The sequence below is a fragment of the Megascapheus bottae genome, chromosome 2, assembly GCF_031878675.1.
Source record: "Megascapheus bottae isolate mThoBot1 chromosome 2, mThoBot2.hap1, whole genome shotgun sequence".
NCBI lineage: Eukaryota > Metazoa > Chordata > Mammalia > Rodentia > Geomyidae > Megascapheus > Megascapheus bottae.
In genome coordinates, this window is record NC_143510.1 from 90079645 (window position 1) to 90106189 (window position 26545).

At 56.6% G+C, this 26545-nt stretch overlaps 1 protein-coding gene across 2 annotated transcripts; it reads right to left on the reverse strand.

Moving 5' to 3' along the window:
• Window positions 1–1792: 1792 nt before the first annotated feature.
• On the reverse strand, window positions 1793–26502 carry Kcnj4 (potassium inwardly rectifying channel subfamily J member 4). 2 transcript variants are annotated; one of them, XM_090358055.1, is made up of 2 exons: window positions 26028–26502; window positions 1793–3490 (listed from the first exon to the last, which is right to left on the reverse strand). In XM_090358055.1, exon 2 carries the CDS (start codon window positions 3451–3453, stop codon window positions 2119–2121), a length of 1335 nt encoding a protein of 444 aa, XP_090214181.1. In that variant the 5' UTR covers window positions 3454–3490; window positions 26028–26502; the 3' UTR covers window positions 1793–2118. The 2 variants fall into 2 exon arrangements, with proteins under 2 accessions (XP_090214181.1, XP_090214172.1); XM_090358046.1 differs by lacking the exon at window positions 26028–26502 and adding an exon at window positions 20972–21396.
• Window positions 26503–26545: the final 43 nt, after the last annotated feature.

A 26545-nucleotide genomic window follows, 5' to 3' on the forward strand; every position in this document is an offset into this window, starting at 1 on the left:
CCTTTTGTGTAAGCCAGCTTTTAGTTCTCTGGACCTGAGTTTCCTCAACTGTCTAGGCTACTGGGACTATGGAGAAGACATCGCTTTTGTTCTGTCTGCCTATGCAAAGGAGGATGTGAGAGTGGGCAGCTTTTTTCAGGAAGTTCTTGTTCAACGGTTGACACATGGAAGATGCACAGCATTTACCCAAGGGCCTTGGAAGGTGGTCCTTCACAGAGCACCCACTACACTTCAAAGAAAGGGAGTTTACCTGCTGGTTCTGGGCCTCCTGATGTCGCTGGCACCTGGATACAGAAGATTCTTGAAATCAGGGAAGGTGCTTTCTGCTTCCCTACAGCCCAGATGCTGGGTACATAGAGACATGTGGAGCAGAATCGGAGCCAAGGGAGTGTGTGTGTGTGTGTGTGTGTGTGTGTGTACTCTTGCTTCACTTTTTTCCATTCAAAGCTGGCACTCTACTACTTGAGCCACAGATCTATTCTGGCTGGGGATAAAAGTCTCTCAGTGTGCCTGCTCAGGCTCAACCTGAGATCCTCGGACCTGTCTCCTGAGTAAACAGGATGACAGGTGGTGGCAGGTGGATTAGCTAGCAAGACACTGCTCCCTGGGCGAGGCGTGACCTTGCCAAGGAACCTCCCCACTTTCCCACAAGGCAGAGTTCAATCCCACCCTTTGCATTGGGCCTCATCTCCTTGTCTGGCCAATGGAATGCAATGGAAGTGACACTGTATGAGTGCAAGTGTAGGCTTCCAGAGACGGCAGCTTCTGCTTTCCTTCACAAGTGTCCTGAGATGCCATGATGGCATTTGATGTCTCATATTGAAGGAGGAGCGGCTCCCAGAGGAGAATGGAATCCCCTCAGACCACTACCAGCCCCCTGGGGACAACTGAGCTGTGGCATCTACCTGGGTACAGCTGTTGGAGGGCTCCTGAGAGAACTGAGATTGGGAGCCTGCCCACCCACAGGACCTGGAGAGAGAATAACTCATTGATGCCTGAGTTACACACAGCAGGCTACTCAAGGTCTCTCAGCGAGGCAGAGGCCAAGTCTGGACTGTAATCAGTTCCAACTGTAACCAGTTCCTGTCAGTGGCCTGCAGGCAACATCAGCTCTGCGTGTGTGTGTGTGTGTGTGTGTGTGTGTGTGTGTGTGTGTGTGTGTGTGTGCTATGTGCTATGTGCTATGTGTCTATGTGCTAATTCAGTGAGCCTTTCCCAACACCTCCGAGTTTAAGTCAAAGCTTTGGGTTCAGGACCAAGTTCTCTGATGTTCATTCGGGGCAACTGGAAGAGGGTCCGTGTCTCAGAAAGGAGCCCACACCGGGACACACTTGCATGTGCGCTCTCTCCGTCTCCACCAGCCTACCCCTACTGGACCATATCCTTTATTAAAAATAGATAGTTACAAACTCCATTATCATGAGGGGGGGCTGAAGGGGCCACAGGGGAGAGGGAGGGACAGACCTCACCCTGCCTCTCTGGGTCCCACCTCTGCTCCCAAACCCAGCACCATTCAGGAACCAAGATGGCTGGCTTCGAGCATCTCAGAAGGCCAGCCAGCTGGGTCAGGTCAGGGAGAGGCTGAGTGGGGGGGCGAGAGGGGGAGGGGAACACAGAGGACGCCATCTCCCTGTTTTACAGGTAAAAATGGCAGAGGTGGAGTTGGTGTCTCCATCCTGCTCCATTTACAGGTATTTACAAAAGGAAGTCATGAGCACAGACCAAAGTCATGCAGAAAGGAACGCGCCCATCCCCCACCCCCAGGCCCACCCTGCCCACCCAGAACCCCATGATAGCCACCCCCCAGCAGTCCAGCCGCTGTCCCCAAGGTTCTGAGAGCAGAGGGGACATGTCCTTGAAGGGTCAGTGGGGAGAGGGTAGAAGGCCTGGGGGCCCAGAGTCACCTGTAGGAAGGTTCCAGGAGCTCAGATGGACAGGGCAAGAGGACCTGGGCTGGCCTCAGTCCTGGGCTCTGCAGTCTAACAGGAAAGGGTCCCCACTAGTCTTTGAGGCCCCCCACCTTCCTCTAGAAGGTGAGTGTGGGAGAGAAGTCCTAGCATCCCACGGGGGGCAGAGGCTCTGGCAAGAAAGGAGGAGGAAGAAGAAGAGGTCCGGAGGTCAGATGGCGGACTCCCTGCGGTAGGAGATATTGTCCAGCGGGAGGGTGGCTTGCATGCGATCCAGATCGAGGTGGCTGCCAAACTCCAGCATTCGGATGATGCCTGCCTCCTCCTTGGAGCCCGCCTCCAGGCCCAGGCCAGCAGCCACGGCCGCTGCAGCGGCCGCCTCCTCCTCCATCTCCTCTTCCTCCTGGCTCATGAGGGCCAGCTCGTTCTCATAGCAGAAGGCACTGGGCGGTGGCGGCGGCGGGGCGGGCAGCACAGTGATCTTGCTCTCCTGCAGCTCCCGCGCCGAGCAGCACGGCGTGCCTGCCACCTCGTAGGTCTTGTGGAAGCGTGAATAGTCTACCTTGTAGTGGCTCTTCTCCTCGAAGACCACGGGCTCGAAGCGGTGGCCCCACAGGATCTCGCTAGCCAGGTAGGAGCTGCGGGCCTGGGTGGTCATGGCCGTGGCTTCTACCATGCCCTCCAGGATGACCACGATCTCGAAGTCCTCCGACTCCAGCTCCTCCTTGCCCATGCCGTAGAGGGGACTGTCCTCGTCGATCTCGTGGACGATGATGATAGGTGACACCAGGAAGATGCGATCCAGACCGATGTCATAGCCCACATTGAGGTCCCGCTGGTCCAGCGGCAGGTACTCCCCCTCCTGGGTCATGTAGGGCTTGATGAGCTGGGCCCGCACGTGGGCCTCCACGATGTGACTCTTGCGCAGGTTCCCCACGCGCCACATGAGGCAGAGTTTGCCGTCGCGCACTGAGATCACCGCGTGGTGGCTGAACAGCAGCGTCTGCGCCCGCTTCTTGGGCCGGGCCATCTTGGCCATGATGGTGCCAATCATAAAGGAGTCGATGACGCAGCCCACGATGGACTGGACCACCACGGCGATGACCGCCAGGGGACACTCCTCCGTCACGCACCGGAACCCATAGCCGATGGTGGTCTGCGTCTCCACGGAGAACAGGAAGGCGCCCAGGAAGCCATTCACGTGCATGATGCAAGGCTTGGGGGCCGGGCCGGCCGCACCACTGCCCGGGGAGCCCCCGGCCGCAGGCACCGCGGGGCTGGCCTCCAGGTCACCGTGGAAGAAGGCGATGCACCAGAAGAGGAGGCCGAAGAAGAGCCAGGAGACGAGGAAGGCCGCGGAGAAGATCATGAGCATGTACCGCCAGCGCGTGTCCACACACGTGGTGAAGATGTCCGCCATGTAGCGCTGGGACTTGTTGCTCAGGTTGGCGAAGTACACGTTGCATTGGCCGTTCTTCTTGACGAAGCGGTTGCGGCGTTTCCGCCGGGGCACGTGGGCCTGCCCGTTGCGGCTGTGCCCGGGCATGTCCTGAGGCCGGCGTGGTCACAGGGAGGATGCAGGCCTGCGGGACAGAGTGGACAGGTGAGGAGCTGGGAGCACGGGCAGGGGCCTTACCTGGAGGACTCCACGCTGGGCCCCAGCTTCCTCTGCCCCTGCCCAGGGTAAGGCCAGTCTGGCGTTCCCAGAGCTGGCCCAACCCTGGCCTGCAGTCTGTGCCACTAGGAAGCTAAGGCCACCAGGATCCAGCTCCTAGTTCCTACCCCTCCAGCTTGGCTGCTCTTCTGGAACATTCCTGACACCCATCTTTTTATTGATTTTTTTTTTTTTTGCCAGTCCTGGGGCTTGAACTCACGGCCTGAGCACTCTTCTTGGGCTTTCTCAAGGGTAGTGCTCTACCACTTGAGCCACAATGCACTTCTGGCTTTTTTCTTTGACTATGATACCAAGGTATTGAATCCGAGTCTTCGTGCATGCCAGGTAAGCACTGTACCACTAAGCCAAACTCTCAGCCCTGACACCCGTCTGGACTATATCTCCCCTGTATCCTGCTTGCCTAGAATGTTGGCACCGCTCATGTCCCTGGGCTCAGCTTCCCTGTGGCTTTTTACACTTAATTAAAAATTAAACCAGATTTAGCTGGGTGCCAGTGGCTCTGAGGATCAGGGTTTGAAGCTAGTCTGGGCAGAGAAATCCTTGCGAGACTCCAATAAAGTACTCAAGTAAAAAAAAAAAAAAAGCCAGAAGTGGTGCTGTGGTTTCAGTGATAGAGCACTAGTTCTGAGCACAAAGAGCTCAGGTACAGCACCCAGGCCCTGAGTTCAAACCTGAGGATCAGAAAAACAAACGAAATTATATTTAAGTTTCAGTTCCTCTACACTAGCATGGTGATACTTCGTGTCCCCTGGGCCAAGCCTACCACATAGGCAGGGACGGGAGGGAGGGCAGTCCCACAGACATGGTTGTCTCCCGGTCTGAGCTCAACTCTTGGATTCTTCCTCGCCCGGGCTGCTCTGAGTCCCTGAGCACACAGGACAGATTCCTGTCCTGTCCCCAAACTCCATATGCTGGTAAAGACAGAGGAGCAGGAGGCTGAAAGTGTGTCTCTGTTTTGGCACCACTATTCACAGGAGGCTCAGCCAGGGCAAGTGGCCAGCCCAAGACCACACAGCTGGGAAGTCACTGGTCCACACGGAAGGGAGGAGGAAAAGGTGTGGTGCAGAGACTGGGGCTGCAAGAGGTAGACTTAGCTAGGTCACTTCAGAGCCCCAGTTTCCTCTTCTGCAAAGTGAGATTAGACATTTCTACCTCGGCCAGGCATTGTGGACCACACCTGGAAGCCGAGCTATTCAGGAAACTGAGATCTGGGATCATAGTTCAAAACCAGTTCAGGCAAGAAAGTCCATGGGACTCTTATCTCCAATTAATTGCCAAAAAGCTAGAAATGGAGCTGTGGCTCAAATCCACCAGTACCAGAACACACACACACACACACACACACACACACACACACACACACACACAATTTCTACCTCACAAGACCTAAGAAGATAATAAGCAGCTGCACACGCGCCTGCTTCCCCCTCCCCACTTCCCAGGAGCGGGTTGAGAGGCAGGCCTGGGCTGTCAGCCTTGCTAAGTTCCAGTCACCCACAGGTGCAAGCTCACCCACGAGGCCCACAGAGGGCAGCTCCTGTCTCCAGCCCTTCGTTACTATTGAGGTCCTGGGGTAAAGTGCTTGAGCCCCCACAGGACAGGCAGGGACAGGACCTGGCGTGAGTTCCTGCTAACATTTGGCCCAGAATTATATAAGGCTGGAAGTTTCTATTTTCTGTTCTATTCTTCTTCCTGATCTAATTGTGCATCTGTGGCAATGTTTATACACTTCCCTGGTTCAGGACAACTCCGTTGCCTCAGCAACCGGTGCTCACCAATGCTATAATTTAGAGATCTACAGCTTCCAGCCTGCCTCTTCCCCAGAGATACTCCCTCTCCTGGCCCTCCCCGCACCTCCCCCACAGCCACCCCTCTAACCCCCCCCCATTTCTTCTCCCCTGCCTTGCCCTGCCAAAGGGCTCCCTGGGTCCCCCAATTCTAAATGGAAGTCCCAGATACGCTGTGTGACTTGAGCAAAGGCACTGACTGCTCTGGGCCCATTTCTTCATCCGGACCACCCAGACATTTGATTTCCTATAGAAAAATGGCTCTGGTGGCTCATGCCTATAATCTTAGCTGTTTGAGAGGCTGAGATCTGAGGATCACAGTTCAAAGCCAGGAGATTCGAGGAGCATGGTTCAAAGCTAGCCTAGGCAGGAAAGTCTGTGAAACTCTTATCTCCAATTAACTATCCTCAAAGCTAGAAATGGAGCTGTGGTTCAAGTGATAAAGTGCTAACCATGAACAAAAGAAACTCAGAGAGGAAGTGGTGCTGTAGCTCAAGTGGTAGAGCGCTAGCACTGAGCTGAAGAGCTTGGGGACAGCATCGGGGCCCACAGTTCAAGCCCCATGACCCAAAAAGAAAAAAAAAAATGGCACTCAGGGACAGTGCATAGACCCTGAGTTCAAGCCCCAGGACTGGCACCAAAAAGAAAAACTTGTTCTGGTCCTTAAAGATCCTAACTGTAGCTGGAGTCCCAAAATCTGTCACCTTCCCAGAGTCCCAGCAGGTAGGCCCTGGTGGCTCCTGGGAAAGAGATTGGAGGTGCTGTTTCTGGTCTAAATTTTGGCGAGTCCTTCCTTCCACATCCTCCTCTACTGTGTCAAACAATGGCTTCCATTTCCTCCACCCGCGCCTCACACACACAGACAGCCGGAGGAACAGCTCACGGAGGCCACTGCTTCCAGGAGTGAGGTGGACAAGACACACTGAGGCTCACAGAGGGAAACTGGGCTGGCCCTGTCCAGATCTGCTCTCAACTCACCCACGTCCTCCCTGGAAGGGGCTGGGATTTGGGCTAAGAGAGGGTACCAGTTGGACCCTGACAGGCCCTGCCTCGTGAGAGGTGTGTTGGGGGGTCCTAGCCAAGCCTAGGTGTGGGAGACCTTTAGTTCTCTGCTCATCAAACCAGTTCCTGGCCTGGAGGCTCCCTGGGCTGTGGGAGGGGCTGAGCATGAGGCATTGAGGAGTGGTGCCCCCTTAAGCATGGCTGCCACATGTCCCTCTCTCAGCACAGCTCATGCATGCCTGTCACTGAGTGGGGGAGATGGAGCCTGCGCCAGCCCAAGCCAGTGTGACCTTGGACAAGTTCTTGTCCATGGCTGCCCCTCCAGGCCTGGAGCTACTTAGCCACAAAGTGTCTTGGAAATACTAAAAGCAGAGGGTGGGCTCGCCCCATTCAGCCCAGACTGCTAGCCCCTGTTCTAAGACTGTGCTCTGGGAGGCTTTTAGTGGCAAAAGGTTTTTTTAGGAGGGAAGAGACAGAATGAGCGATGATGACTCTGTGTGTGTGTGTGTGTGTGTGTGTGTGTGTGTGTGTGTGCTGGGGCTTGAACTCCAAGCTTAGGTGCCATCCCTGAGCTTTTTCACTCAAGGCTGATGTTCTAGCAATCAAGCTTCAGCTCCACTCCTGACTTTTTGTTGGTTAACTGGAGATTAAAGTTCCTTAGATTGGGTTGGGAATGTAGCTCAGTGGGCGAGTGCTTGCCTAGCATGCATGAAGCCCTCAGTTCAATTCCTCGGTAGCACATAAACAGAAAAGGCTGGAAGTAGTGCTGTGGCTCAAGTAGTAGAGTGCTAGCTTTCAGCAAAAGAAGCTCAGGGACAGTACCCAGGTCCTGGGTTCTAGCCCAGGACTGGCAAAGAAAAAAATGTCACAGATTTTCTATCCAGGCTGGCTTTGAACCTCGGATCCTCTGGTCTCAGCCCTTGAGAAGCTAGAATTACAGGTGTGAGCCTACCTGCTTCTTAATGTCCTTTCTTGGCTCCATCAGCTACCTTTTTGTTCTCTTTTGGCTTTCTTACGCTGTGACATGTGGGAACCTGGGCGAGTCGCAGGAGGCTGTGGTGATAAGGGCATACTTGGCGTGCCAGGACCTGGCTGTCCACCTGGGCTAGAGCACCTCAGTTTGGGGCCTTGATCTCCCCGCCTGCACATGGACATGGCACTATCAGTACTGACCCCGGCAGGCCACCCCAGGGCAAGCAGGAGGCCACGGTGCAGAGATGGTGGTGGGATGGGTCACATTGACAGTGATGACCAAGACCACGGAAGCTCTGACTGAAGCACAGTAGATTCAGAGCTAGGAAATCCCTCCCAGGCCCGGCTCCTCCACAAAGATGCTCCCGCCAGGGGCTCCCTCTCTCTGCCAAATAGGTCACCAGTCACTCCCAGAAAGAGACATGGAACCTGCACAGCGGTGCAGTCCTGTGGTGTCTGAATGAAGCAGGTTGGGGAGAAGTTTTATCCAATCAGACCCCCAGCCCCCTGATGGGAGGATTTTCCTGGGGCAAGTGGCAAGAATTCACACCACTGCCCCACATCCCAATTTCTAGAGTCCCAGAGACTGCTCTGCACTCTAGCCCTGAGGCCCTTGAGCCTCGAGACTCTAGTTAGGTAGGGCTGCCCCCATCCCCTCCACCCTAACTCCTGGGGCCTTTGAAGGAAGGAAAAGGACTCAGGGCTCCAGACAGCAGGAGCTGGGAATGTAGCTTCGTGGTAGAGTGCTTGCCTAGCATGCATGGGTTCCATTCCTCAGTACCACATAAACAGAAAAAGCTGGAAGTGGCACTGTGGCCCAAGCGGTAGAGCATTTGCCTTGAGGAGAAGAACTCAAGGACAGCACCCAGGCTCTGAGTGTAAGCCCCAGGACCAACTGGGTGCCAGTGGCTTATGCCTGAACACCTAGGGAGGTTCAGGTGAGTGAGGTCTGAGGATGGAGGTTCAAAACCAGATGAGGCAGGAAAAGTCTGTGACACATTTATCTCAAACTAAGCACCAAAAAGGTGGAAATGGAAGCTGTGGCTCAAGTGATAGAGAATAGCCTTGAGTGAAAAAGCTAAGGAGTAGCACCCAGGCCCTGAGTTCAAGTCCCAGTACTAGTGCGCATGTGCACACACACATTAATTTTAAAAAGAGGACCTAAGGCTAAAAGTGGACACAGAGGACACTGGACCCACTGGTCCCTGGCCCTCTAGGAGCCTGTCCAGCCCCAGGACTCCAATACATGAACCTCAGGGCACCTGCTCTAACTCTGGAGCCTCTGTACACATCCTGTCTGTGTGACCTCCGGTGGTGACTTAACCTCTCTGGTTCCTGCACACTTCACTTATAGGTAAAGCTAAGCACTACGCTCATTGCATAAGACTGATTGCAAACAGAATACATGGGAGCCGGTGCCCATAGGGCGAAGGCATAATGGGAGGGTGTGAATACCCCGAGCTGAGCAGTCCAGCTCCCCATTTCCTCCCCAGAACTTCAGACACGGCGTCGCAGGACCCACTCGATCCCATCCACACCCTCCCAGCCCGAGAGCCCCGGGCCTCCCACCCACGGGAAGGGAAGCACTTGGTGGGGGCAGGTGTGTCTGTAGGGCCACAGCCAAGCCTACCTGCACAGTGGTCCCGATCAGAGGTGACGCCACCCAGGTGCAGGATAAACGCTGCAGCTCTTCTCCCCACCCCTTCCTCCCGACCCAGACATCGCACTGCACACCTAGCACCTCCCCCACTGGCCAACCACGTGACATCACAGAACTCAGGCTTAGCGGCCGAGCCTTTATGTCCCATTTACTCCCGGGCCAGGGCAGTTCTGAGTGCTTTCCACTGGCTGATGGATCGATGCACCGTACCAGTGACCTCAGAGCGAGGTACCGCTACCGGGCCTACTTTAGAAATAAAACCAGGGCACAGAGAGATTCAGCAAGTTGCTCAAGGCCACACAGCTCCTAAGTGGTAGCACCCAAGCACCCTGCAGGACAGGTGGTTAGTTCTGCCCTGAAGAGGCCCTGTCCCATCGCCTGCTTCTGCTCGAAAACACAGTGCATCCTGCAAGCAAGTCAGTCTTACTGGGAAAAGAGAATGAAAAGGGGTCACCAGACAGGTCAGGAACTAAGGCAGGGCTTTGCTCTTCCCCATTACCCTCCTCTCTTCCTCACAGCTGCCTGCTGTGAGGGTCCTGCTCTTCCTGCTGCTCCTCCCTGCCAGCTGCTCAGGCCATTGCAAGTGTTTGCACCATTCCTGGGGTCCCATGTGGCCTGGAACTCACCCAGCTCTAAGGTCAGCTGAAACTCTTGCACAGGAGGGCAGTTTGAAATCCAGTCAACAGTCTAAAAGAAAGCTCAGCTTGGCATGAGAAAGAAGACAAGGAGCCTGCTGTTTGGGAATGTGGCTTAGTGGTAGAGGGCTGGCCTAGTATGTGTGAAGCCTTGGGTTCCATTCCTCAATACAATATAAACAGAAGGCCGGGAGTTTGGCCTAGTGGTAGAGTGCCTGCCTAGCATGCACCAAGACCCGGGTTCAATTCCTCCGTACCACATACATAGAAAAATGCCTGAAGTGGTAGAGCTCTACCCTTGAAAAAGTCCAAGGACAGTGCTCAGACCCTGAGCTCAAGCCCAGGACTGGCAAAAAAAGCCCACAACAATATAAACAGAAAAAGCCATTAGTAGTGCTGTGGCTCAAATGGTAGAGCACTAGACTGGAGCACAGAGAGGATCAGGGACAGAGCGCAGGCCCTGAGTAAAAAAATGTATAGAACATTCTAGAAGAAGTTTGGTGTGTTGAGAACTTACACCAGAGCTGGCTGCAATGGTGCAGTGGGCAGGAGGGTGTGGTGCTCGGGAAGACAGCCCAGAGACAGGAGGTGGCAGAGCTGTGGCCCTCACTCTCGGGACCTTGGGGAGCAGGTTGCCAGGTTTTCCTTGGTTTGGTCTTTTAAACTTTCATATGAAATCTTGAAGACAAGTAGAACCAAGAACTACTACAACATGGCGCGGGCGGCTCACGCCTATAATCCTAGCTACTCAGAAGACTGATCGCTGGGGACTGAGGTTCAAAGGCTGCCCACGCAGACAAATCCAAGAGAATCTTATCTTTAGTTAACCACCGAAAAGCCAGACGTGGAGCTGTGGCTCAAGTGTGAGAGTGCCAGCCAGCCTTGGGTGACAAAGCTCCTTCTAGGCAAGGAAGGACACAACCAGGGAGAACGAGGTGACCATCACTCAGGCCCTGCTTGGTCCAGTCCTTGGAGCTCAGCAAACAGCACCTCAAGGAGCTGGGGGTGGGGGGACTGTCTGCCAGTGTCCCAATGTGGGAGTGAGGACTCCTATTCCCTCCAGGGTCACTCTGCAGAGGTCACTGGGGTGGGGGCAGTGCCTGCCTGGTCCCCTGGTCCAGCTGGTCGCTGCAGCACGTGGGGAGCCAGGCAGCCTTGCCGGCTGCATCACGGTTTGGAAACAGCCCAAAGGCACATGGACTACTGAACACCACGCAGTAGCCATAAAGACGAGGAGGGAGCTCTTCTGGGACCGTGTGGGTCTGGAGATGTATTTTTAAGTGGAGAAGGCCACCTCGATGAACGGCGCGTAGAGTAGCTGCTGCTTGTATAAAAAAAGGGAGAGAGAATGAATTTATAGCTACACATATCTGCTCATCTCTGGATGGAGACCCGGGAAACGGGTGACATTGCTTGCTTTCAGGGAGGAAAAAGCAGGTGGCTGGGGATGGGGTGGGAGGAAAAATTCTCACTGTTTTCTCGTTGGTGTCTTTTTTTAATTGTAGAACCATATGAATGTATTACCTAGGGGCAAAAAATAGCCATGCAAAGTTTTAAAATTAGTGTGTACATATGTGTGTGTGTGTCTGTGTGTGTCTGTGTGTGTGTGTTTGAGAGAAGGGTCACAGTGTTTGCCAAGTATTTGGTGAGGGCTAGGAGCCTAGAAGTCCCTAAAACACTTCTGGTATATGTCTGCCCCTAACTTCTCTGTGCCTGGGGCTCTTCTCAGCCTGCCCTCTGCCCTCTGCACACCACACACTCTGCCCAGCCTGGGCTCAATCACTAGCCTACCTTCTGCGACCTTATCCAGTCCTGTGGCTTAAAATGCCACACCCAGCCACAGTGCCCCTCAAGCAGCAGCCAGAGTCTTCTCTGCCCCCATGTCTAGAGCCCAGCATCAGTGTAGGAAGACAGGGGGGAGAGATGGTGGGGGGAGAGAGGGAAAGAGAGACAGACAGACAGACAGACAGACAGACAGACAGACAAAGACAGACACACAGAGACAGAGACACAGAGAGAATCTCAGCCATTGAATGTAACTCAGGCTCCACCTCTGGGGCAGCCAATCCTTGAACCCAGGACACTTAGCAGTATCTTGATGAGGAGCTGTGCCCGCCGTTCTTAGCACTTCAATCACCCTTTATTTCCCCACTACTACGGTCTCCCCCACTCAATTCTCAGCCATGGCTCTCACAGCCTCAGGATGAGCACCTTATCCCCTCTGGGGTCCTGTGCCCTCAACACCCCAAGTTTATGCCTACTCCTGGACATTTGAACTGACTGTTCCTTCTCTAAGGCCCTGAGGCTCATATCTCCCAGTCACTGCTAGTGTGTGTGTGTGTGTGTGTGTGTGTGCACATGCACGTGTGCAGGCTGCTACTAAGGCTTGAACTCAGGCCCTGGGCCCTGTTCCTGCTTTTTTGCTCAAGGCTGGCATTCTACCACTTGAGTTACAGCTCTATTTCTGGCTTTGTGGTGGTTAATTGAACATGGAAGAGTCTCAAGGACTTTCTGCCCTGGCTGACTTTGAACTAGGATTCAAAGATCTCAGCTTCCTGAGTAGCTGGGTCCAGGTGTGAGCTACCAGTGCATGGCTTCCACTGGGTATTGAGTGAAAGGCTGTCTGCTTTAAGTGGCCCTCACTCTCTGTACCCATCCTCGCGGCGCCTGTCCTCATCTCCTCCACATCCTCCAGGAGCTGAGTGATCACATTTGCTGCATCCTCAAGTGCAGGGCCCTGGACTGAGGCGCACACGGGACACGTGACAAGGACACAGCCCGCTTTCAGCTGTCATAATTTCTGTGAAGGGCCTGTGCAGGGCGATGTCACAGACGGTGACCAAGGAGAAGCTATTTTTGTTGCAGTAATCAGGGAGCACCTCAGAGCAGAGGTGGCCCAGAGCAGAGACCTTTGCACCACTGGACACAGCATGGTGGCCTTGAGCAGAGGGGAGAGGGTGGCAGGGCACTTGAAGCCTCACTCTCCATGGGGGGCTGGCTTCCTCACAGGTGTCCTGGGGTGGAAGTGAGAGAACACACACCCTGGCCCCGAGGTCCTGAGCTCCTGGAAGGACTCCGGAGATGCAGGGCAGAGCCTGGAGGGGGAAGATCAGAGAGGGTGGTAGGAACAGCCTGCCCCAAGTCCCCAACTGACAATCACTCAGAATGCCTGTCATGAGCTGGCTAAGTGCTGGGTGTTTACTGCAAGCCTGACCATCTCTCTGCTGCCTGTCAAGACCAGGACCTTTCCCACCCCGGCCCCCCCTCATCCATCCATCCATCCGTCCATCCATCCGTCCATCATCCATCTGTCCATCATCACTGCTACTGGCATGGCGCCTGCCTTCCTGTCTGATGTGTTCATTCAACCCAGCTCAGAACTGGAACCCAGAGCACGCACTGAAAACAACTGGTGTCTACATGAACATTGGAGCATTCGTATGTGCTGCATAAGAGATGTAAGACAAGATTTGCTCAGCTGAGATTGGTGCCAGGTCCTGTGCCAGGACATGAGCCAAGGGTTGGCACAGCCAGGGGTGTAGAGAAGATCTGAGGAGGATGTGTGGACAACAGATAACAGAAGAAGCTGGGCTGGACAGAGTGGGGCTGTGTCCCAAGCAGGAACAATTACTAGGGGGTCTGGAGTGTGGGAGGGGAGGCTGCTTCGGGGCTGAGCTGTAGTTTCTTGGAGTCCTTGGATCTCAGATCTTTAGGAACTGAACTTCCAGGAGAAAAGGCACCAGTGGTGCATCTAAGCTTCTGAACCACAGGGGCAACAGCTCCCCAGTTCTGTGAGGAAGGCCCAGAGTGAGCAAATCACTACTTGTTACTAGAATGAAATACTAGAAGACTGCAGCAACAAGACCAGGCAAAATTCGGTTGACCCTCTCTCTGCATGCGTAGTTTTGAAATGTTCTTTTTATTTCATTAGAAAAAAAATAAATAGTACAGGGGACTAGGAATATGGCTTAGTGGTAGAGTGCTTCATGCATGCAGCCCTGGGTTTGATGCCTCAGCACCACATACACAGAAAAGGCCGGAAGTGGTGCTGTGGATCAAGAAGTAGAGTGCTAGCCTTGAGCAAAAGCAGCTCAGGGACAGTGCCCAGGCCCTGGTTCAAGTCTCAGGACTAGCAAAAAAAAAAAAAAGAAGCAATAAATAAACAAGTAGTAGAAGTCACTATATCAGACCTCCAGCTCCAGCAGCACGCTAGCCCCCTGCGGATGTGTGACTCTGAAAGCCCTGGCCAACAGGATGCTGAAGTGCTGAGCAGGAAGAGGAAAGCCAGTGCCACAGTGGGAGCTGTGCCAGCTGCTCAAGGCCTACAATCCTAGCTACTGAGGAGGCTGAGATCTGAGGATCAGAGTTGGGCGCCAGCCCAGGAAGACAAATCTTTACAACGCTTTATCTCCAATTAACCAGCAAAAAGTCAGCAGTGCAATTATAGTTCAAGGGGTAGAGCACCAGCCTTCAAAGAAAAAGTTAAAAGGGGAGCTTGAGGCTCCAGTATCGGCAGAAAAATTATGACAACTAAATAAAAGTGCAAGTGACACTATAAGCCCTGGGAGGCCCCATCACAAGGAGTCTGTTGGAGAGCAGGGGCGCTGGGAGGCCAAGCCGCTCCACCCCTAGGTCAGAACAACCCCTGTGCTGCAGCCTAGATGAGAGAGAGGCCCGCTGGGGTCTGGGTCCAATCCAGGGGCGGGGTGTGGAGTACAGTGCCCTGCAGGTCAACTTGCTCCTGCGGGTGCCGTCCATGCAGCTCACAGGACAGGGAGCTCACCCCTTCTCAGCCCAGCTGTGCAGTCCAGGTAGTCCCACCTGTCCTTGGCTGGACATCTCTCCCCCCATGTCATCCTGTGACCTGATCCTCTCTCCTCTCTGCTGCCCAGCCACTGCCCCCTGCTTGGGGGCCAGCCCTGGCACCAAGCCAGCAGGAGGCTCTTCCAGGGTCAGGTGGCCTTGAGAGCTGCAGCTGTGTGGCCTGATGCCCAAGTGAGCAAGCGAGCGCGTGCCCTTACACCACAGAACAGGTCTGGGAACTGGGGGTGTGAGGAGGGGTGCAGACCTCAACCACCATAGACAAGGTATCCAAAGGTAATGCCTGCTGGGGAGGGGCTGGCAAGAGACCCCACCTTCTGTCTGTGCCCATGTATGCCCTGGGGCCCTTTAACTCCTCACCCCATATTATCTGTCCCTCTAGAAGCCAGACAGACAGGCCTGGGGCTAATTCTGCCATCACCTCAAGGTGATGAATCTTCCACCAGGAAGAGGAGACCCCCAGACACCCCTCCTCTCTGTTCAGCTGGGAACCTCCCATCCTTATAGCAGTGGAGGCAGGATGGGCAGGGCAAGGAACAGCCAGGCCCGTTCTCCTTCTCCCACAGGTGGGCCAGGCTTTAGAGAGGATTGAGGGGCGGAGCCCTTTCAAGGTCAGGCAGGGTCAGCAGGGGCTAGCCATGGGTGCCCCTCCCACTCTGTAATCTGGGAATTTTTCCCAGGAGAGAGGGCTTGGAGGGATGCAGACTCTCACCTCCTCTGCACCCCAAAGATATGGGGGATATCTGAGGGGGGATATGTCACAGTGCTGGGGCTGTCAGGTCCAGCCCAGCTCTGCCGCTGTTGCAGTGCGCTGCTGGGCAAAGCCCTGTGATCTCAGAGCTTCTTCATGGCCTAGGAGAGGGACAGAGGGGAAATCACGCATAGGTGAAGACTGGGGCTGATTGGGGTTGCTGAGTAAAGCTGGAGAGAGCTCTCTCCTCTAGCCAGAGCTCCCCAGCCCTCTGTACCCCCTTGCCCCAGTGCCCCTCTGCCCGGCTAGAGGCCCCCGCTGCCCTCCCCCTCCCCCCCCCCCCCGCAGGTCTAGACCCACGCTCACAGTGGTAGGTCTCCATGACAGCACTGCTTCCCTCTGCCTAGCTCCCGCGGAGGTGGAGAGCACAGAGGACCCACTTTTCTGGTACCTCCTAGGGCCCCTGTCCTTGACCTCACATCTAGTGTTTGCACTGTGAACCCCAGGGTTGGCTCAGAACAGGGGCAGCAGGTAGATTGTGGCAGGGGGAGAGGGGATGGGGGAAGCAGGCAGGGAGAGGTGGGCGCTCTCTCCTTCAGGAAACCATAGGAGGCCTCTAGAAGGCTGGGAGCTGGGTAGCACCAAAGGTATAAGCTACGTCTACATGCAGGGGAAACTCTTGATTCTCACCGTGCCTCGATTTTCTCATCTGAAAAGTGCAGGTGGCATTCTCATGGGTGGTGGGGAGGAGAGGATTCCTGTGATTTCCTATGCACCAAGCTGGTATGGCACAGAGCCTAGCACACTCCTGAAGCCATGTCCCCAAGAAAGACCCTTTGCTGGGCCAGGAGTTTGGCCTAGTGGTAGAGTATTTGCCTAGCATGCACAAAGCCCTGGGTTCGATTCTTTGGTACCACATATACAGAAAAAGCTAGAAGTTATGCTGTGGCTCAAGTGGTACAGTGCTACCCTTGAGAAAGCCCAAGGACAGTGCTCAGGCCCTGAGTTGAAGACCCAGGTCAGGCAAAAAAAAAAAAAAAAAAAAGCAAGACCCTTTGTCACTGGGTTGCCAGGCAGTAGAGGCAACGCTGCAGTCAGCCAGAGCAGCCCTATGGGTGCCAATGTGTCCTTGTCAGTGTCAGTGGAGGCTATACAGCAAGAGGCATGAGGGCTGGGGTGAAGGGCTCCAGTATTCCCTTCTACACTCATTTCCCTGGCACGAGCGTCCTGACATAGAATCAGGCAACGCCCCCCCAATCAAATGTACTCCCAGATATTTTCTACCTGTTCCCTCTTGCTGAGCCTCAGTTTCTCCCTCTGAGAGTACATGGGGCCATACCCAAGTCTTCCAAGCTCACCCAGGGACCAGATAGTAGATCACAAGGAGAGAACTCGCCCAGGCCTTGTGGAGTAGGGGTCAGGACTCAGAGCCAGTGCGATAGAGATCCAGAGCCCTGGCCCCCATGCCGCACCCCACCCACCCCCCTGCCAGCCAGTTCCAGAGCGCCCGCCCGCCTGCAGGAGCGCGCGTGTGACTCAAACACTATTCATAGCTGAGCCCCGCCAGCTGCAGCGTCACACAGGGGCCTCAGCCCATATTATTATTTCAATTACCATCTGAATTAAAAGTTTAAGCAGCGATCAGCCCACGTAGCTTGGAGAAGAGGGAGCAGAGAAAAATAAAAATGAAAAGGAGAAGAAGGGCTGAGCCTGGAGGATCCCCACACCCCTGAGAGAGGGCTGGAGTTCCTGAGGGGGCTTGAAGGTTATGTGCAGTCCCAGAGCCCCTGCCTGCCCCTTGCCAGGGCCCAGGGCCCTGGTAACGGTGGAAGGAGCACTTTAACATGAGAGTCCAATGGCAGCTACTTTGTGGAAAACAATCATTCTCATTCCATTCTGTTCTTTGTCCCATGGATAGGTGAACTAATCAGAGAGGTTGATGGATGAAGGTCTCTCTCTCTCTCTCTCTCTCTCACACACACACACACACACACACACACTCACCCCCAAGCCACACCCATAGCCACTGTCTCCAGGACCTCCTCTTGCCAAGCAGGACCTATACTTGGCTTCCTCTCCCTCCATGCACACTCCACGTGACACTGAAGTCTGTGGGTGGTCCCAGGAGCTGGCACCAAGGACAGAGGTGAGAATCCGCTGTGCCCTCTCCCTGCTCCTGTGCCTGGCTCTCCTATCTGGAGCTGTCATTCCAGGCCACTGCCTGTGGACACCTTTGGGCCGGTTGCTCTGGCTCTGATCTTAGTCTTCTCATCCATACAATGAGCTTTCCCTTTGGTTCTCAAGTGGATCAGTCTCAGAGGGTCCCGGAGGGGAGGTATCACACTGTGGGGGTGATGAGACCATCACCTGCCAAGTCCCAGCTCAGGGGAGGAATATCACCCACTCTTTTCCTAGGGAAGCCCCAGAGACCATCTAAACTCAAACCTGGGCTCTTCTACCCTTCCTTGCTGTGTGACCTTGAGCAAACCACATGGACTCTCTGGACTATGGCTTCCCCATCTCTAACAAGGGAATATTCAATCTGCAGTGTACAGTGGTTGGGGGCTGAAATGAGGTGCTCAGCACAGTACTTGGTGAAGCAGATCAACTCCTGGCTGGGTAGTGGTGGCCCCCTGCCACCATCTCCCTGGGGTTTTGGAGGTAGGGATGTCACTCGCTCTCACCCATTAAGCAAGAGTCACCAGGCAGCATGCTTAGTTCTATTTGAGTAGACTTTAGAAGGAGGAGCTCACTACCTCCTTTAACGCCTACTCTCCATTTCTCTTCACCTCCAGCTCTGGGAATCTTCTAGAATGAACCAGAATCTTCCAGCTTAACTACAAGTCCAGCCTGTGTCCTCCAGAGAGCCTGAAAGGAATTCCACAAATAGGGAATGAATCCATGTCTTAGATGCTAAGGGAAAGGGACCAAAGTCAGAGCTGAGCCTGCAAAGCTTGCTGCTGAGCCATGGCATTTCACAGGGTGAGAGTGCTTGTCCTGTCTGGGTCTCTAAGCCACTGTGACCCAATTGCCACTACCCTCTCTGAGCCTCAGTTTCCACTTGTGTAATAGGACAGCATCAGACCAGTGATGTGAGCTCCAAGCTTCTGCCTAAATGAAGCCTCTGGCTCCCTTCAGCAGTGGCTGAGCTGGCTGCCCCAACCCTGGCCACCATGCTAGGAGCCATAGGACCCCCATCTTAGGAGCCAGGCCCTCCTTTCAGTGTCCCTCCCAACATCTAGTCCCTTAGAGGCTGACTTGAGGGCTCCGTCACACCAGATAAAAAGATGGAGACCACGGGCGAGATTCCAAGTGCAAGACTCCCTCCTCTTGGCCATGAGAATCCAAGCCCTCCAGAGTCCCTTGATTCAGGAGAATCACCAGGAACTTGAGTGACCAGCTGTTCTCTAGACAGCTGTGGATGCTGCATGGTGGTGTTGCTGGGGCGGGGGTGGGGGCTGCCCAAGGTCACACAACAACACAGTCACAAATCAAGGTAATGAACTTTCTGGGTCTCATCTAGCCAGGGGACTGAAAGAGCCTGACTTTCCACCCCAGTACTAGACTCGAAATCTGCCTGGGATTGGGGTGCAGGTCCTGTCTGTAAGCCCTGAATGTCAGCTCCCAGAACGCCTCCCCCCACTACAACTCAGGTGGGAAGAACAGGCAGAAGACAGATAAGAAAGTTGGGGGCCCCTGGCCGCAGCCCGGCCTTGGTCCCTTCCCCTCCCCTCCCTAGTGCAGGGGAGCAGGGTGATGTAATGCGCTCGGCTTTCGTCCTAGTGCCAATCTCAGAAGAGAGACGACAGATTGCGTGAGCCAAATTTGGCATCCTAGGGGGAGAGGCATGAAAAGTGGAGATAGGGAGAAGACAGAAGACTTGGGGGGGTTGTAGAAGAAGCCCCCTGCCTAGCAGTCCTCAGGGTACCTCCTTCCCTCCACTCAGGGTCCCCTACTCTTCCTGAACCTGCCTGGTCCACCCCTTCCCTCTTTAGGCTCACCCCAGCTGCTCTCCCGGACCCTCCAGCCTTGCTGCCACCAGCCTTGCCCCCACCCCCCAACCCCAACACACTGCTCCAGCTCCATTCCCACCGTCGCTAGTTTCCTGGTTACCAGGCTGCCGGTTGTCATGTCGCTCCCAGGTCCTCGTGACTCAGTGGTCCCCTCAGAGAGGCCCCTCCTCCTCACACCCCCCTTAGCACTCGCCCCCGCCTCCCCCGGATCCACATTAAGAACCAGCCCGCCTTGTAAGCCTACACCATCCCTCCTCCCATTCTCTGATCCCTCTGAGGCTGAGCTCTGGAGGGAACCTTCCCCAGGCATCCAAGCCTGCTAAGAGCCCCCATGTCCGCACCTCAGAAACCCCCGATGGGGGCCACAAGCTGAGGTTCAGAGAAGTCAAGTCAGCTGCCCAAGGTCACCCCAGCAGAAACCCACAGCCAGTTCTGTCTGGCCAGTCACCTCAGAGGGAGATCGCTTTTCAAGGGTGCCGAGAATCATTGAGCTAAGCATCCAAGCTCTGGTGCCCCTTGCAACTCCCTGGACAGTCCCATCTTTAGTCAGTCCTCCATTTCAAGCTAGATTCCTTCCCTTTACTCCTCACTTCCAGGGCCACTAGTTACCCAACTGCCCCCGGCCAGCACCTTCCTTCACCTGGGGCTGGGGGGGGGGCAGGGGGAACCTGTGCTGAGGTTAGTGGGGACAGGGGGTGATATCCAGATCCCACAGGTGTGAATGGTGAGGCTCAAGCAGGGTGCACGACCTGTCTGGGGTGGTAGTGTCTTAGCAAGCTGAGTGTATTTCTGAGAGTGTGGATGGAGCATCTATGAAGCTTGATGCCCAGCATGAGTCTCTCCTTCCAGAAAGAGTCTCTCCTTCCAATGGAGAACAGAGTGGAATGTTCTAGACTGGAACCTCCAGGCTCCAACTGTGTAGGGCTCAGCTCAGTGGCCAGCAGCCCTGACCCTTACCCCAACTGTTCTTTTCCTTCATTTGTTGCCCTCACCAGAGGGCAAGGCAGGACCACAGCCTCCCCCCCCCAAGCCTTGGAGGCCATGGGGCTGGATGTGTGACCCCCAGCCTCCCCTTTTCTGCTCCCTGGTTTCTACAACCTGCTGCAGGCACCAGGGGACGGCTCTCAGGCCCCTGTCTGTCAGGGGCCCAGCCACCCTACCTCTTCTGCCTCTGCCACACTCCTGCCTGACGGGTCCCCGTGTCCTCTCCCCATGCTGCTGGCCCTGGGCCCGCCGAGGTGTGGGGACATTCTGCAGGTGTCAGGGGAAGTTCTCTGGGGTTCACCAGATGGCTCTTTCTTTCAGCTTGTCTCTGGGAGAAAGTCTTCCTCTCTTCCCAGCCTCAGTTTCCTCTGTTGTACATGTGTCATTTACCAGACCCCGCGGCCCAACCACCTTAGGGTCGGGTGCAAAGTAGAAACCCAAAATATCAGTGGGATTTTTGTGAGACCAGAGGGCAACTGGCGACCCGGAGGGAGGGAGAGACTCCCCGGTCCCGGCCCGCACGGGGCGGCGGCGCGCGGGGGGCGGAGAGGGTCCAGGCCGGGCCAGGAGGTCGAGACGCTCCTGCTCCAGCCTCCCCCGTGAGGGCTGAGACGCAGATCCAAGCCCTCCCGTCCCAGCACCAGACTAGACCGAGGACGAGGACGGACGAGGACCGACGGAGCGGAGTCACGGGGCCGCGCCAAACGTGCTCGGGGCGGCCGGGACCCGGGTCTGGACTGAAGGAGCGGGCCAGGCCCCCGGACGCACGGACGGACGGACGGACGGACGGACGGACAGCGCCCTGGGGCGCGCTCCAGGCTTACCGCGGGACGAGGGTCCGGAGAGCTGGTGTCTGCGCGGCGGGAGCCGGCGCTACATCACCGGCGCAGCCCGGCAGGCGTCGTCCGGGAGGCGAGGGGGTCCGGGCGCCGCCGCCCAGCGCAGCCCACGAGGCTGCCAGTCGTCCGGGGCGCAGGTGTCAGCGTCCGGGGGTCCTCGCCGGTCCGCGCCGCCGCCCGCCCAACTTTCAGCGCGGCCCCGCGCCCTGTCCTGGGCGCCGCCTGGGTGTCAGCATCGCCGCCGGGCCGGGGCCGGGCTCCGAGCGCGGGGCCCCGGGGCGCCCCGCTCCGCTCCCGCGCTCCCAGGGTCGCAGCCCGCCGCCCGTCCTCCTCCCCGGGGCTCCGGCTCGCTCCCAGCCTCGCCGCCCCGCCTCTGCCCGCGTGCCCTGCGCGCGGCCCCGTCCCGCTCCGCTCCCCTCGGTCTGGGACCCCGGCCCGCCCCGCCCGGGAGCCCGAGCTCCCGCCGCCCGCGGCGCTCCGAGAACTCCCAACTCGCCGCCCGCCGCCCGCTTTGCGAGACTTTCGCCCCTCCTCACACGTGACCCGCGCGCCCCACAGCGGAGGCTGGGGAGGGGGGGGCGGCGAGCCGGCGCGGGAGCCCGGACGGCACCGGGGCCTGGCCCGGCCGGGTCTCCGCGCTCCACCCGCGCCCGCATCCAGCCCGCGCCCGCGGGGCCGGCGGCGTGGGGCGGGGGCCGGGGCCGGGGTGGGGGGGCGGCGGCCCCGCTCCCGCCGCGATCCGGCCCGGGATTTCCCCCTCGCCCCGCGCGCTCCTCCCCGAGCCCGTTCCGGGAGTCCGCTCCCGGGTTTGCGCGGTGCCGGGCAGGTGGGGGCGTTCGTGGGAATGGAGGGGAAGTGGGTGGGAGCGGGTCGGCCTGGGGTCCTGAGGCTCCCAGCCTGCGCCCTGGAGCCCCCGCCCCGGCCCGCCTGGCGCGTCCTCCGCTCCCGACTGCGGGAGCCCCGGGCGCGCAGCGGCCCTGGCCGGTCCCAGTCCGCACCTCCCCATTTCACAGACCGCCAGACTGAGTTGCCGAGCGTGGAAGTCCGCCCAAGGTCACGCAGAGGTGGCCGGCGGCCCCGCTCCAGCGGCCTCGCTCGCTGTCACGGGAGCGCAGGGCCAGGGCTCTTCTCTACCCACGGCCACCGTGTCCAGGGCTGAGCCGGCCCTGCGGTCCCTGGGGAGGCAGCTGTGTCGATGGCCTTCTCAGGAGATGCCTCTCCCTCCTGACTGAGAGACTGAGAGCACCGCAGGGAGACAGCCAGAAGAACTTCCTGGAAGTCTGGCCACTGTGGGTTGGCTCCAGATCAGCGCCCTAGGACGGGGCTGACTCTGAACTCTCCTCCAGATGCCCCCGCCCCTCTGCTCTCATGCTCTGTTCCCCCTGCCTAAAATACCCCAAATGCCTTCCTTGCCCAGAGCCTTTCTGCAGCCTCAGTGCCTCTCCTCCAAGAAGGCTCTCTGATGCCCTGGCAAAAGCCATTTGCTGCCCACCCATTCATTCAGACAGCACTGGGTGCCCAGGTGCCAACCGTTAGGCCGGGCACAAGTATGGTTCCTGCTTAGTAAATCTGGGGGTCAGATCCACTTGGGCTGAAAAAAACACCCCAGAAATACAGGACCTTGAGTTTTTTTTTTTTTTTTTTCTTTCGTGTACATGCAGGCCATTGGGTCATGGGGCATGCATGAAGCTTTGGGTTTGATTCCTCAGTACCACCTAAGCAGAAAAAGCTCAAGTGGCACAAAGAGGCCCAGAAGCACATTCCAGGTCCTGAGTTCTAGCCCCAGGACTGGAAAAAAAATGCAGGCCCTATCTGTCCCCCTTGTAGATGGGGGAAGCAGATTGAGAGTGGTCTTGGTATCACGGTGGCTCCTTGTGGCTCAGTGGTGAGGGTCTCCCATGCCTACCCCCCCCCACCAGCTGCCCTACTGTGTCCTCAGTGCACAGCCCAGACTGATGGTCCCAGGCACCAGTCCTGCATGTGTGGACAGATGGGGGGAAATTGGGGGACCTGAGTGACCACTTAGCAACCTGGTTTGCTCTCGCTCCACTTTTTCAATGAAGGCTGACACTCTACCACTCAAATCACTCCTTGCTTTCTGTTGGTTAATTGGTTACTTTTTTTTTTTTTGCCAGTCCTGGTGTTTGAACTCAGGCCCTGGGCACTGTCCCTGAGCTTCTTTTGCTCAAGGAAGGCTAGCACTGTACCACATGAGCCACAGCACCACTTCTGGATTTTTCTGTTTATGTAGTACTGAGGAATGGAACCCAGGGCTTCATGCATGCTATGCAAGCACTCTACCACTGAGCCACAATTCCCAGCTTTGCTGGTTAACTGGAGATAAGAGTCTCACAGACTTTCCTGCCCTAGCTGGCTTCAAACTGAGAACCTCAGATCTCAGCCTTGTGAGTATCTGAGATGATAGGCTTTTTATTTTACTTCATAATGGGCAGCAACTGGCAGGGCGCAGGTAAGTGAAGGACCCACCATCTCTTCTCTGACCAGAGGCTGAGCCTGGTAGCTGCTCTGAGAATGTGGGGTGTAGAGGAAGGAGGGTGCATAGGCACAGGTATGCCTATGTGTCTACTCAGAGCACCTCTTCTCACAGGACCAGCACCCCAGGACCACAGCATGAGGTCACCTGGGTCTGGGCTTCATCCCCAGGGCAGCTTCTGTTCCCCACAAGAAGCCTTGCCTGGGAAGAGGTGAGAACATCAGGAAGGGAAGTGACAGGCAGGAAGTAGTTCAATACTGCCAGGAAAGAATCCTTCCTCTACCCCCCCAAACCCTGCACAGTGCACCCCTCACTCGGGCCTCCCTTTCCTTACTGGGAAGGATGAGCACCACCTGGGGCAGATACCCTGATTAAAGACCAAAGGACGGCTTTGCCACCATCCATCCTTTGTTCAAGCGGTGTCTCGCCCTGTTTGAGCTGGGAGGGGGGAAGCGCTGATATAGGACAGGTGTGCAGAGATCTGACAGAGTAGGGGAGGAAGGGGAATGGAGAGCAAACCTTGAGGGGAAAGAGGGCTTGAGTGTCAAGTGACTTTGGGAAAGTCCTCATCCTCTCTGGATGACCTCTCAGAGGTCTCATCCATACGGTCACAGCCTGTGTTGGGCAAGTGAGTTGCTTTTATCATCATCCGATGGAGAAGCCTGGCATGGATGGGGCCAGGAGAACAAGGTCCCCTGGAGCCCACACCCCTAGCCCATCATTATTCTGGACCCCGTCAGATGCTCTCAGTCCCCATCAGAGTTCACATTTGCAGGCGCCATTGCCTATGGAAAGATGGAAGGACGGGTGTGAGTGTCTGACCTGGGCAGCCACAGACCACTGACTGTGAGATCCATGCTGAAGTTTGATGAGCGATGATGGTAAGTCCTCATCCACCTGTCCTTCTCTCTATAGCTCCCTCCCTGCCCAGTCCTCAGTCTCTGTGAGACAGGGGCTGAGCTGATACACAGAAAGGACCAGAGCTGCCCGCAGCTAGCCAGGGAGGAAACAGCTGTCTGAGCCAGGACTTGAACCAGGTTTAACTCGGAAATGAGGAAAAAAAAGTCACTCCAGGCCAGCATGGCCCTCACTAGCAGTCCACATTGAGAGCTTGCTCAGACTTCCTGGGTACCACAGAGGCCCTGAGACCTTTGAGGAAAACTGAAGGAGTGAGTGGAGGGGCTTGAGCAGGTGGAACAGCTGGGGAGGGCAGGGATAAGGACACCTGGAGCTGCCAGCATCACAGGCTCCAAAGTGTTTTTGGCCTAGGCAGTTCCATAAAACCCAGCCAGCCCATTCTGCAGAAGAGGTAAACTGAGCTACCCAGCTGCTTGGATAAGAAAGAAAGCAATTGGGACACAGCTGGCCTGCCTCAGAGGGCTGAAGTCTTGGCAGCTCCAGATGAGTGAGTTCCAGAGGTGCAGAAAGGGATATTTGGGGTCCACAGTGCCAGGCAGGACTCATTCCAGCAGGCTATGCCCTGGGAAGAGAGACTGTTGGGGTCTCTCCTGCCATCCACCCCCACCCTCACCCACTCCCCAGCTCTCAGTAGTCACCAGGGTGGAATAATTTAGCACCTATAGAAAAACCGCCACAGACGGCCGTGGCAGCTGTTGCTAAGGAGACGCTCCCAAAATAGCCCCCCTCCGCCAACCTTTCCTGCTGCTGCTCCTGCTGTGGGGAGGGGAGGAGGCCAGGCAGTGAGGGTGTCACAAGAGTCCTGGCCCCAGGCTCACCCACTCACCTTGGCCCCTAGTAGTCACCCCAAGCCAAAGACCTGGGTAGCCACAAGTCTGTGGAGGGGACAGGAGCTGACCTGCGCATGCCTGTGACCTCAGCACAGTTCCCAGCTGAGAGAAGGTCACCAGGTGAGCAGAGGAGGGAAAGAAGAAGCCCCTGCACCCAGGACCCCAGTACACTCCACACACCCCCAGTCACATACAGCCACCCATGGACCCCCACAAGTCCAGGCCCACGTCAATATGCACATACTCCAGCAGCAGAGACACAAATAGATGCCTGGGTAAACACATATGCCACAAATGCACAACATATACACCTGCACGCACATTCCACGCGGCCCTAAATACACACATTTACATACACAAACTCAAACACACGTCCCGAGTACACACAGACACCAGTGCGTGCGTGCCAGGCGCTTGGACACATGCACCAGTGTAGTGTGTGTGTGTGTGTGTGTGTGTGTGTGTGTGTGTGTGTGTGTGTGTGTGTCTGTCTGTGTGTATGCCTTCACAGCACATGCAGATACACACAGCTATCCAACACCATGCCACTCAAGGGGCATTTGGTTACCCAAGGTCTCTGTTCAGGGACCAGCTCTTGGAGCTTCCCGATGTCCTCAGTTAGAGAAGGAACTTCTACAATCTAGCCACAGGCGGGGATGGGGGGGTAGGGGGGATGGACAAGTGACAAGGAGGGACAAGGAGGGGGTGCCAGTGCCTCCTCAAGTCCGCTAAGTCTGGGGTCTCAGACGCGCTGCCCTGGCTCCCTCTCACGGGGGAGGGTCAAGCGGAGTGGACTCACCTGCAGACTCGAGACTTGTGGGCATGCAGGGTGCGGCGGGCGGCGTGGCCGGGCGGCGGGTGTCCCCAGGCTGCCCGGGGGGTTGAGGCGGTGAGCCAGGACAGGACTGGCAGTGGACGGGCAGCGGTGGAGGTCCTTGCGGGGTGTGCTTCACAGTTTACGCGCCGCGTTTGCGGTCACGGATGGTTTTACACACTTGGCAAGGTATGGGCAGTGGTGGCCCATCTCGGAGACCCGAACAGGAGGAGGACTTCAAGTCACAGCAAGTTACCAGCTGAGCGCCGGCGCCCAATCCTGCGCGCCCTCCGCTCCGCGGCTCCGCTGGGGCGCGCGGGCGGCCACCGAGGGCAGCGGCCACCGAGGGCAGGGCCTGGCCCTGCCCCTGCCCCTGCTTCTCCGGGCGGGCGGGCGGCGTTGGCTGGGGATGAGCCCAGCCGTCCCTCTCCCCACCTGGAAAGCCGGGGTGCAGGAAGCAGAAGCGCGGTGGCCACGGGCGGGCCGGGAGTGGCGTCTCCCAG

Bases quoted from the DNA above. Each gene is read 5' to 3' on its own strand.
- Kcnj4 (XM_090358055.1), bottom strand. From the start codon at position 3,453: ATGCCCGGGCACAGCCGCAACGGGCAGGCCCACGTGCCCCGGCGGAAA.